General features: G+C 47.2%; 2 protein-coding genes across 2 annotated transcripts in view; both read right to left on the minus strand.

Annotated features, from left to right (window-relative positions):
• mcoln1b (mucolipin TRP cation channel 1b) overlaps nt 1-305 on the minus strand; it is a 20,819-nt gene extending 20,514 nt beyond the window's left edge. The window contains exon 1 of the mRNA XM_078269655.1: nt 49-305. Coding sequence (XP_078125781.1) covers nt 49-91 — 43 coding nt within the window. The 5' untranslated portion in view covers nt 92-305. The remainder of the gene's footprint in view (nt 1-48) is intronic.
• A 4,065-nt stretch (nt 306-4,370) lies between these two features.
• Nucleotides 4,371-10,108, minus strand: trappc5 (trafficking protein particle complex subunit 5). Its single transcript, XM_078269852.1, has 3 exons — nt 10,000-10,108; nt 6,700-6,972; nt 4,371-4,938 (listed from the first exon to the last, which is right to left on the minus strand). Exons 2-3 carry the CDS (start codon nt 6,967-6,969, stop codon nt 4,642-4,644), a joined length of 567 nt encoding a protein of 188 aa, XP_078125978.1. The 5' UTR covers nt 6,970-6,972; nt 10,000-10,108; the 3' UTR covers nt 4,371-4,641.
• Between the last annotated feature and the right edge of the window lie 2,241 nt (nt 10,109-12,349).

The following is a 12,349-nucleotide window of genomic DNA, read 5'->3' on the forward strand; positions in this document are numbered from 1 at the left end:
GCAGACCCAGGACCCAGGAACAGGAACAGGAAAGGTGTAGAGACCGACCTGAGGCGCTGTCCTCGGTGCAGGTGCAAGCTGAAGTCGTCATGGTGACGGGGACTTCACGCGGGGCTGACGGAGGCGGACATTATCAGCACGGACGGCGAGCAGCGACTGGCCTCATGTCAGCGGGTCGGGGGTGTAGAGGATGCTCGGTGTCGCAGTGTTTTGGCAGACATACACACACACACACACACACATACACACACAGATAGGTAAACAGACCGCGGACTTCCTGGTTACCGCGTGACCCCCCCCGCGCCACGTGACTAATGTCTGCGTTTGCTGACTACATGAGCGGCGCCGTGACGTCATCCTGTCAAACTGGCCTGGCAGGTAAATCAACACGAGGCCTAATGCATGCATGCATATATATATATATATATATATATATATTTTCTTTTTTTGCATCTATATATATATATTTATTTTTTTGCATTTTTTTTGCATATATATATATATATATATATGCAAAAAAAAAGAAAAAATATATATATGCAAAATATATATATATATTTTTTTGCATATATTTTTTTTTCTTTTTTCTAAAAAAATTATATATATATGCAAAAAAATATATATATATGCAAAATATATATATATTTTTTTGCATATATATATATTTATGCAAAAAAGAAAGAAAAAAAATAATATATATATGCAAAAAAAATATATATATGCAAAAAAAATATATATGCAAAAAAACAAAAAAATATATATATTTATATTTATATTTTTTGCATATATATATATATATATTTTTGCATATATATATATTTTTTTCTTTCTTTTTTGCAGAAATATATATATATATTTTATATATATATTTTTTCTTTTTTTTGCATATATATATGCAAAAATATATATATATATGCAAAAAAAAATATATATATGCAAAAAAACAAAATATATATATATATATAGATGCAAAAAAAAAATACATATATATATATATATATATGCAAAACAAAAATGAAAAAACGTTCTCAAAATAAAGACTTAATATTTCAAGATGAGAAACTTTCTCAAGATGATGACTGTCATCTATCTGAAAAATTATCAGATCAAATTATCTGAAAAATATCGCGGACTAAATAACTAATAACTAAATAACTTATTTTCTTCAGCATGTTGGCGTAGAAGGCTTCCATAGATAATAAGTCAGACACACGTGTTGCATTTCTCTTTTATTACTCTTCTACTCATCATTAGCAGACAAAGAAACCGGGGCCATCAGTAATACTACGCTCAAGATCCACATTAGGATGAGCAGGGCCGTAGCCAGGATGTAGACGAACCCAGACAGAAATATACTAATAAACATATTTCCCAAAATGTAGAACTACTTCTTAAATACTATTTTGACAGTATTAGAGAGAGACAGGAAATGAGGAGAGTGAGAGAGCGAGAGAGAGAGAGAGAGCGAGCGAGAGAGAGAGACAGAGACAGAAAGAGAGGGAGACAGAGGTAGAGAGAGAGAGAGAGACAGAGGGGGAGAGACACAGAGAGCGAGAGAGAGAGAGAGAGAGAGAGAGAGAGAGACACACAGAGAGAGAGAGAGACACAGAGAGAGACACAGAGAGAGAGAGACACAGAGAGACAGACAGAGATAGAGAGAGAGAGAGACAGAGAGAGAGAGACAGAGGGAGAGAGACAGAGAGAGAGACAGAGACAGAGAGAGAGGGAGACAGAGAGAGAGAGACAGAGGGAGAGAGACAGAGAGAGAGAGAGAGACAGAGAGCAGAGGGAGAGACAGAGACAGAGAGAGAGGGATCATGCAACAAACCCCCCAGCTGTTCAGTAACGGTATCTTAACCAGCTGTTTAGTAACGGTATCTTAACCAGCTGTTTAGTAACGGTATCTTAACCAGCTGTTTAGTAACGGTATCTTAACCCCCCCGTCAGCAGGAAGCCCTCACATACTTTTTTACCAGAAACCAAAACAAGTCCTGCATTTCATCAATTATCAGGAAGATATTCATTATTATTTTCTGTTAGTTAGCAGTATTTCAATTTGTCTAAATGCTGCGTCTAAACATGTCAGGATAGGTTTAGAAAACACAGCATCACGTAGGGTTGCTGTTTGTCATTAGAGAACGTAAACCACTGGCTGCGTGGCGTGAGCGTGGCGTGTCAGCTGCGTGGCGTGAGCGTGGCGTGTCAGCTGCGTGGCGTGAGCGTGGCGTGTCAGCTGCGTGGCGTGAGCGTGGCGTGTCAGCTGCGTGGCGTGTCAGCTGCGTGGCGTGAGCGTGGCGTGTCAGCTGCGTGGCGTGTCAGCTGCGTGGCGTGTCAGCAGCGTGGCGTGTGCGTGGCGTGTCAGCTGCGTGGCGTTTTCTACGTCTTTCCACACCAGAAAGGTGTCTGATGCAGCGCTGCTGCTGCTGCTGCTGCTGCTGCTGCTAGTCTTGTCTGGACACATGGATGTTTCCCATAAACATAAATATATACTGATCTGATTACAGCAAAGACAACATCAGCAGGATTAGGCTCCAGAATATTTCCGTCAGTTTGGACTTCCATTAGCTGGCGCCATTTAATGCTACCAAGCCATCACCTCCCGTTAGCATCCCGTTAGCATCCCATTGACTGCCATTCATTCTGACGTCACTTTGACAGAGAATACCTTTACATCTGAAGCGTTTAAAGACTCTATTTGTCCGTTGTTTATTTCTAAAGAAACACGACAATGTATAAAAGGCTCCATTACCTTGTAGCTCACGTTATGGCTCCGTAGCAGACGTTTTTATAACAATAGGCTAACGATTGGGTCATAACCACGAGACTTCCTGTCTCATAGTAGAGGAGTTACCGTATAGTACAGGAGAAGCTCTCAGGCAGTTTGGACTTCCATCAGCTGTTTAAGTGTAATGACTAATGTTAACTATCATTTTAGTGATCAATAATGAGCCTGTGTCTATGTTATCTCCTTACATATACCTACGCTCTCCGTCTCTGCTAGATTGGGAATGATTGAGATTTCTCTTGGCACAGCTACCAGAAGACTTCCAACTTTCAGACAGGTTGCTCACGTCACATCTACGTCTTCAAGCTCAGTTGGAGGCTGCAAAATAGGCTACAGAATATTTCCTTCTGTATTGAACCTATTTCTAGCATGCATGTTTTCGGCGCAGCTTGAGCAGCGCCTGAGACGTGTGTGTCACGCAGGCAGTGTGCACGCTTTAACCTGTTAACATGGGAGCCGAAATATAAACGGCCACGCTGCCGACACGCTCACGCCACGCTGCTGACACGCTCACGCCACTCAGCTGACACGCTCACGCCACGCAGCTGACGCTCACGCCACGCTGCTGACACGCTCACGCCACGCAGCGCTGCCCACGCCACGCTCACGCCACGCTGCTGACACGCTCACGCCACTCAGCTGACACGCTCACGCCACGCTGCTGACACGCTCACGCCACTCAGCTGACACGCTCACGCCACGCAGCTCACGCCACGCAGCTGACACGCTCACGCCACTCAGCTGACACGCTCACGCCACGCAGCTGACACGCTCACGCCACTCAGCTGACACGCTCACGCCACGCAGCTGACACGCTCACGCCACGCTGCTGACACGCTCACGCCACGCAGCCACGCAGCTGACACGCTCACGCCACGCTGCTGACACGCTCACGCCACGCAGCCAGTGTGCAGGAGGCCTAAGTCACACACACTAAATAAAATACAGAAACATGCAGCTGCAGTTGAACTGGAATGAAAACAGAAATCATACTGTTTGAGTTTGGACCCTCCTGTCTGTTAAATACAATATTTTGTAGCATTAAAGCTTTAGTGCGTAACATTTTGATATTAATGAACGTCCGTTACATCCAAGCCGTTACCAGATGAGTTTCTACAAAGCTAATGAAGACTATCAGCTCCACACAGCTCTCTCTGTGTCTCAGTAGGACTGTGTTCAGAAGGTTGTGGCGTCAGGAGACTTTCCCACGCAGAAACTGGAGTGAAGATGATGACCTCTTCTGAAGAGTCCATCATGTTTTTTTAATCCTCCGTGTCCTCCTCGGCTACTAGCAGCTGTGTGGAGGAGGAGGGGGTCCGTGATCACAGAAGGCTTGTATCATGTGGACGTGCGTTTTTTTTTGCCGATTTTGACTTTTAAACGGCTTTTACGCTTTTGGATATATCTTTTTTGCCACGTCTTTTTTTACGCTTTTGCCGTGTTCTTTTAAAAGCTATTTTTCCACCAAAATGTGTATTAAATAAACAAAGAAAACTATTTGTACGGCGGCCAGTAACAGCTGACTTTGGGCGAGCAGCTTTTGCCCGACTAGACAAGTGAAAAAGAACCTTAACGCTGAACCGTGTACCATGTTAATCTTTTATGAATGAGCTGTGATGTGACATACATACAATACAATTAGAAGTGATCTTAAGTAAACAATAGTGTGTCCATTTATGAGATGATCCACAAAACAGGAAGATTGAACCAACGAGCTGCATGTTTTCTGCTCTTCCATTCACAACGTCACTGTCTCAGAAGTTACCACGAAGAAATTCAGTCAGCGACAAACACGATCGGGATCTGGATGATTTCACTTCACCCTGTATCGATTAACCCCTCTCTGCAGTCCGTCCCTATCTGCCGTCCAAAGCCTTGTCCCGGGCGATGACCGACTCGTTGAACTTTATCATCAGCGTGGTGCCTTTGTGCCAGTGGGCGGTGACCTTGGCGGGGAATCCGCTGTGCGTGAGGATGGCCTCCACGATGCCGCCGGTGAAGGCCGCGCAGTTCAAGCTGCTGTTCTCCTTGGGCACCGAGATGTACGCGTTGATCAGTGGCTCCTTTTCAATGATGTAGTAAGTCTTGTCGTCGTCGTTGGCCTGCTCCAGCTTGTCCGCCTCCTTCCCAAACAAAGACTTCCAGACATTAACCTAAAAAAAAAGGGAAAGAAAAGCGTTAAAGACGTAAAAAGTTACTCAACTCTTGCAGGCCAGCTACGTTGCACGCCTAACCTCTGCAGAGCGGATGTTCCACCACTGAGCTTCCACCGTGATCAATACAACTGGCGCCACCGGGCACGAGAGCAGCGCGTAGTGGTGCGTGTTAGTGTATTCTTATACTACACTGTGTTCCAAATGATTATGCAAATTATATTTTACACAGATTTTCATAAATAGTCGATGCAAATGATATAACGTATATCGTACACTCAAGTCGGCGTTACCTCAGTGTGTTTTGAGGCATTTTTTTGGACCTCTGGGACCCGACTGATCAGGACTGGCTTTTCTGCCGACGGTCGGCCGTCTGGTTGGTGTGTAATAAAAAAAAAAACATCTCACTATCTGCTAGCTGCCTGTCCCCTGAACACACTGTAAAAAACATCTCCTCACTATCTGCTAGCTGCCTGTCCCCTGAACACACTGTAAAAAACATCTCCTCACTATCTGCTAGCTGCATGTCCTCTCAACACACTGTAAAAAAACATCTCCTCACTATCTGCTAGCTGCCTGTCCCCTGAACACACTGTAAAAAACATCTCCTCACTATCTGCTAGCTGCCTGTCCCCTGAACACACTGTAAAAAAACATCTCCTCACTATCTCTGTAGACAGCCCAGGCTCCACAAACGGCAACAAAAACACCGACCGACCAGACGGCCGTTACACCCCCACCAGACGCCGACCGTCAGCAGTAAAGCCAGTCGGACTGATCAGTCTCCCCGAGTCGGTCCAAAAAGTTCCTCAGAACACTGGAGACGAGACGTAATACGTCTCCATAACAGCAGGCGGCGCTAATCTGGATTGTCTCCCAAAAATTTTAACCGGCAGCTGATTGGACGAACGCGTCACGTGGGTCTGGCTGCTCCCCGACCATCACGGCGTCTCGTTCAGAATACGATCTCATATTGTCCTAAAATAGTTCACCGTAACGTGTTTCTGGAAACATCTGAAGAGAGAAACAGGCCGTGCAGCTGCTGAATCTGTCTTCATTTCAGATCAACAAAGGTCAGTTTAGAAGATTAATGTCAGATGTTGAGAGACTCTAGTCACGCTCATCCTGCTCCCCGTTTCCTGGTTAGCTCTCCACCAATCAGATGGGTCATTGAGTCTGACTGCCAGCAGTGCCCGCCCCCCCGATTATACACGTCAAATCGCATTTCTTCAAACACGCCTCACTTTTGCTGCATAAATTGCCGATTTCCGCACAAAATACGCGGGGCTTGCATGATGTCATAATCCCTGCATTTTCGTTGCATAAAGTCCCAAATATCTTAGCAGAAAGATGAAAAATGTTGTGTTTACTTCACACAAGAGCAGCCGTTTCCCCTGCTGCCATGAGAACGTTATGAAGTGACGTCATTACGCGACGTGAACGTCATCGAAAAGCTGTAAACCCCCCCGATGACGCCACGATGACATCACAGTTTTAACAAGTTCCTGCATTTCATCTCATAAATATCTCGCATATTCCATCGCATGTTTTAAGAAAACGTGACGTATAATGAAGGATTTTAGCCCAAAACAATCACAAAAAAAAACATTTTTCTGGAAGGACTGATTCAGTACAACTGTCAGACCCCCCCACCCCCCTCCCAACTCTCTCTTAACTTCCTTCCTCACTCAACTCAAGGGCTGTGTAGATCTTCGAGACTCCTCTACTCTAAAACCACCAGCGGTGTTTAAGCTGGCGTACCTTGATGAAGAGCAGCATGTTGAGCACTTTGGTCTCCCTCTTGCCGTTCTTCTCTCTCAGCACCAGCACGTCCAGCATGCTGGCGCCCACGCTCTGGCCCATGTCCGCCAGGCGGGTCTGCAGCTCCGACACCGAGTAGACGCGGCTCTGACAGTACTGGACCATCTCGGAGAACAGGAGGGCGAAGGCGCTCACGCTGACCTCCGTCTTGGGTCGGGTCAGAGGTCGCTCCAAGATGTTGGATTTCCCTCGAGTGAAGCGCGTGTCCATTTTCTGTCGGAGGGTTAGACAGGTTAGTAACTTCTGACACATGTGCAGCAATGCTGACTTTTTTTGTGATTGTTTTGGGCTAAAATCCTTAATTATGCGTCACGGTTTCTTCTGGATTGACAGGTGCAATATTAGAAAATCTATAATTATTTTTTTAAATGACAAACTTTCAAACATCAACATGTCATTTATTAATATGTATTTGTGTCTAAATGACATATAATCATCTTTTTGTATTTCTATGTTGCCTGGAAACGCTTCCAACACGCTGGCGTGTCGCGTGAAAAACAGGCGTCGTCGTATTTCTAGCATGCACGCGTTTTCGCAGGCAGTGTGCAGCGGACACGCCACGCAGTGGACACGCTCACGCAGCGGACACGCTCACGCAGCGGACACGCTCACGCAGCGGACACGCTCACGCAGCGGACACGCTCACGCAGCAGACACGCTCACGCAGCGGACACGCTCACGCAGCGGACACGCTCACGCAGCGGACACGCTCACGCAGCCGACACGCTCACGCCACGCAGCCGACACGCTCACGCAGCCGACACGCTCACGCAGCCGACACGCTCACGCAGCCGACACGCTCACGGCACGCAGCCGACACGCTCACGCAGCCGACACGCTCACGCAGCCGACACGCTCACGCAGCCGACACGCTCACGGCACGCCACGCAGCAGACACGCTCACGCCACGCAGCGGACACGCTCACGCCACGCAGCCGACACGCTCACGCCAGCGGACACGCCACGCCACGCAGCGACACGCTCACGCAGCGACACGCTCACGCAGCGGACACGCTCACGCAGCGACACGCCCACGCACGACACGCTCACGCAGCCGACACGCTCACGCAGCTGACACGCTCACGCCACGCAGCCGACACACTCACGCAGCGGACACGCTCACGCCACGCAGTGGACACGCCACGCAGCGGACACGCTCACGCAGCGGACACGCTCACGCCACGCAGCCGACACGCTCACGCAGCCGACACGCTCACGCCACGCAGCCGACACGCTCACGCAGCCGACACGCTCACGCCACGCAGCCGACACGCTCACGCAGCGGACACGCTCACGCAGCAGACACGCTCACGCCACGCAGTGGACACGCTCACGCAGCCGACACGCTCACGGCACGCAGTGGACACGCTCACGCAGCCGACACGCTCACGCAGTGGACACGCTCACGCAGCCGACACGCTCACGCAGCCGACACGCTCACGCAGCCGACACGCTCACGCAGCAGACACGCTCACGCCACGCAGCGGACACGCTCACGCAGCCGACACGCTCACGCAGCCGACACGCTCACGCAGCAGACACGCTCACGCCACGCAGCGGACACGCTCACGCAGCCAACACGCTCACGCAGCCGGCACGCTCACGCAGCCGACACGCAGCCGACACGCTCACGCAGCCGACACGCTCACGCAGCCGACACGCTCACGCCACGCAGCCGACACGCTCACGCCACGCAGCGGACACGCTCACGCAGCCGACACGCTCACGCAGCCGACACGCTCACGCAGCCGACACGCTCACGCAGCCGACACGCTCACGCAGCGGACACGCTCACGGCACGCAGCCGACACGCTCACGCAGCAGACACGCTCACGCCACGCAGTGGACACGCTCACGCAGCGGACACGCTCACGCCACGCAGCCGACACGCTCACGCAGCCGACACGCTCACGCCACGCAGCCCCACTACTGTGTTCAAGAGAATGGGACTGTATAGTAAATAAATACAAACATACATTTACCATTCAAATATTTATTCTCTTCACTTATATTTATTTATGGTTTGTTTATCTTTAGCGTCAACCCCAACCCTAATAAATATTACAATAAAATATACAAAAAGACGCAAACAAACATGTACAATATAACCGTTTTAGAAAGGAAATGAAGGCTGTACGCTTTTGTGCAAACATATTAATCAGGGGGTGTACAAAAGCTCACGGTCATACTGACAGTTCTCCTTATGAATGTATGGATATTTATGAATGGATACATTAATGTTTATGACTGAATGCATGGATGCTTATGGAAGTAGGAATGAGTGTAAGACATGTATGGGCGAACAGAAGAACGTGGGAAGGATGGCTTTTAGCACAAGTATAGAAAATGGTAATTAGCAGTTTGCATAGCTCTCCGAGTAGCCCAAATGTTCACTGTACATTTGTCTTTAAATAGTTTTTGTGTGCTGGTTGTGTGTCTCTGTTGTGACTCTTGCAGCAATGTCTCCCAGTGTCCAACACTAATTACTCCATAGAGAGACTAATACATGAAATTAACGGGATACAAATGGCGCACTGTATAAGCTTATACGTGTTTCTTTCTCCCCGTTTTTTCCTTAATTTTCTTTCTCCTTTCTTCCTTTTACTTTAACAGTGCACGACGTCTCCTAAACTACAGTTAAGCCTTGTGTTGTCTTCCGTTGGACCGTGCACTTGTCGACGCTTCTGTCCATTTTTTTCAAATGTTTTTGGCTTTTTTTTTTTGCCGTTTTACACTTCTTTTAACCACCGTGTATAACCACCACTAACACCAACTCATTACTAGTTTTACACTTTTGGGATTTCATGGTCACATTAATGTGGTGATCATTGATCATTGTTTAGGTACATTAAACCACGTTAAGCCTTTTCCTGACTCTAATGAAACAGAAACGCTTAACGTCAGATAACGTCCATAATAATTGGATTTCTGGTTAGATTTTTTGACAGTTTTCAGTGGTTATGAGGAGCAATATGAGAGAGAAATTTGGTAATCATTGATCATTATTTACGTACATTAAACCACGTTAATCTTTTTCACGTTAAGACTTTTAGAACGTCCACAACAACAGCTGATCACCGCTAGCCGTTAGCTGTTAGCTAGCTAGCTAGCTAGCGAAACATCATAGCTGGTACTTCCTGTTGCGATAAGTGCGCACGAGCGCTCCCAGCAGTGGAAACATACACGTTTTAAAAACCCACTTGTATATAATGTTACTTATTTCTTTGTAGATAAACGAACCTTGTTAGAGAATATACAAGCGACTGTGCAGTTGTTATTCTTGTCCTTCCTCCTTAACGTCTCCTCTTCTGTAGTTTTTATTGACGGACTACAAACTAACGTTCAGGGACAATGCGCCACCTAGTGTACCGGAGGATGACGAAGGCATGTCCCGCCCTACTCTGTCTTACTCTGCCTCTGATTGGCCATTGATTCATTGTTAGCTCTAGCCCGGTTAGCTATTGTTAGCAATACCAGTTGATAACAACGCATTACGCCGTTTTTTGTGCATGCAAACAGCGTAACACGTCCACAGATAGAAGTTGGACATTCCTGTGTGAACGATTGATTTAGTGACACAAATAAGACAGAAGTGCTTATAGCTTTATGTTACTGCAGCGTTCACAACTGTTGATACAAGGGGCAGCCATGTTGGATTTTGAACTCGGGCTACTGCGAGGTTGTACGAGTTCACGTCACATCTACGTTGTCTCTCTCAGTTGGAGGCTGCTCAGTAACGCTCAGCCATCACCGGGAAAGAGCTTCTAAAGGCATTCACTGGTCTCCGTCCAGAGCAACGGGATCTGTTGGTCCATTCTTATATACAGTCTATGACGGAGACCAGTGAAGGACATTAGAAGCTCTTTCCCGGTGATGGCTGAGCGTTACTGAGCAGCCTCCAACTGAGCTTGAAGACGTAGATGTGACGTGAGCAACCTGTCTGAAAGTTGGAAGTCTTCTGGTAGCTGTGCCAAGAGAAATCTCAATCATTCCCAATCTAGCAGAGACGGAGAGCGTAGGTATATGTAAGGAGATAACATAGACACAGGCTCATTATTGATCACTAAAATGATAGTTAACATTAGTCATTACACTTAAACAGCTGATGGAAGTCCAAACTGCCTGAGAGCTTCTCCTGTACTATACGGTAACTCCTCTACTATGAGACAGGAAGTCTCGTGGTTATGACCCAATCGTTAGCCTATTGTTATAAAAACGTCTGCTACGGAGCCATAACGTGAGCTACAAGGTAATGGAGCCTTTTATACATTGTCGTGTTTCTTTAGAAATAAACAACGGACAAATAGAGTCTTTAAACGCTTCAGATGTAAAGGTATTCTCTGTCAAAGTGACGTCAGAATGAATGGCAGTCAATGGGATGCTAACGGGATGCTAACGGGAGGTGATGGCTTGGTAGCCTTAGAATTTCCCCGTAGGACAACCCAGTCTCACGGCAGTTCGTGAAATGGTCACGTTATTTAATCTATCGATTCGTGTTCACGGGGACGTTTTTCTCGTTTCTTTCGTGGTGGCCAGCACGAAAATGTAAAATAATGTATTTCAATGGGAAGCATATTTCGTGATCACAGCACAACAACGGTAGGGAGTAGTATGAAAAGCCGAAAATCTGCGTAGGGAGGTTGGTCGGGGGGGTGGATGGGTCAAACAATACAGGACTTTCACCCAGGAGACCGGTGATGCTGTCCCGCGTGTGGCGTTTTGTTTCCCAGTTGTTTTCCTAATCACAACAGTCCCGTTATTGTCGTGAGTCCCCCGCGGCCGTCTCCCGGCGTGTGACGCGTCCGTTCCCCGTTGTTTTTTTCCTAAACCCAACCTCTGAATAGATGGTTCCCATTTCGTGCTGGCCACCACAAAAAAACAACGTGTTGTTGTACACGTATCGATAGATTAAAAATAACGTGACAATTACACAAACTGCTGTGAGACGCTGAGGATGCTCGCTTACCCCCTTGCACCGTCGCTGCGACCAGAGCTTAGTACCGCCCAAGACTGTGATTGGTTTAAAGAAATGCACACAACCCAGAGTGTTTGTTTCTCCTATCCCAGAATGCATCTGTGTAGTAGCCAGACCTTCCTCCGCTGCGCGGTGGACATAGAGCTGGCTGTGAGAGTTAGTAGTTAACACCTGTGATTTTAGTCTCGTGAACATCACTTTATCTGTCTTGATTTATATCTTTGACATTTTGTTATTTGCATCCCACACCTTCTGCAATGTCTTTTCCTCTTCACCCGTACAGACTACATTCACTTCCTGTTCTTGTTATCAGATCACTGCTGTAAGCACGTATCTGTGTCTCTTTGATCTCAACAGTTTGTGCACCTCAGATCAGTGACAGACTGGAATCAAAAAACGGCCATGGCATTTGCAGCACAGTGGCCCATAAGGGTCCATAGGGGGCGGCCCTTCTGGCATTTGCCCAAATTCCAGATGGCTAGTCCGTCACTGGTGCAGATATATTTCTGTCACTGCTAACCAGAACACACACGTGATTCATGCTTCAGGAACTTCCTCAGTTTTCTGAATATCAATGAGAACATGCATGTATTGCCTCAGAGAGGACTGCCAATG

The sequence above is a fragment of the Sander vitreus genome, chromosome 15 (assembly GCF_031162955.1).
Source record: "Sander vitreus isolate 19-12246 chromosome 15, sanVit1, whole genome shotgun sequence".
NCBI classification, from domain to species: Eukaryota; Metazoa; Chordata; class Actinopteri; order Perciformes; family Percidae; genus Sander; species Sander vitreus.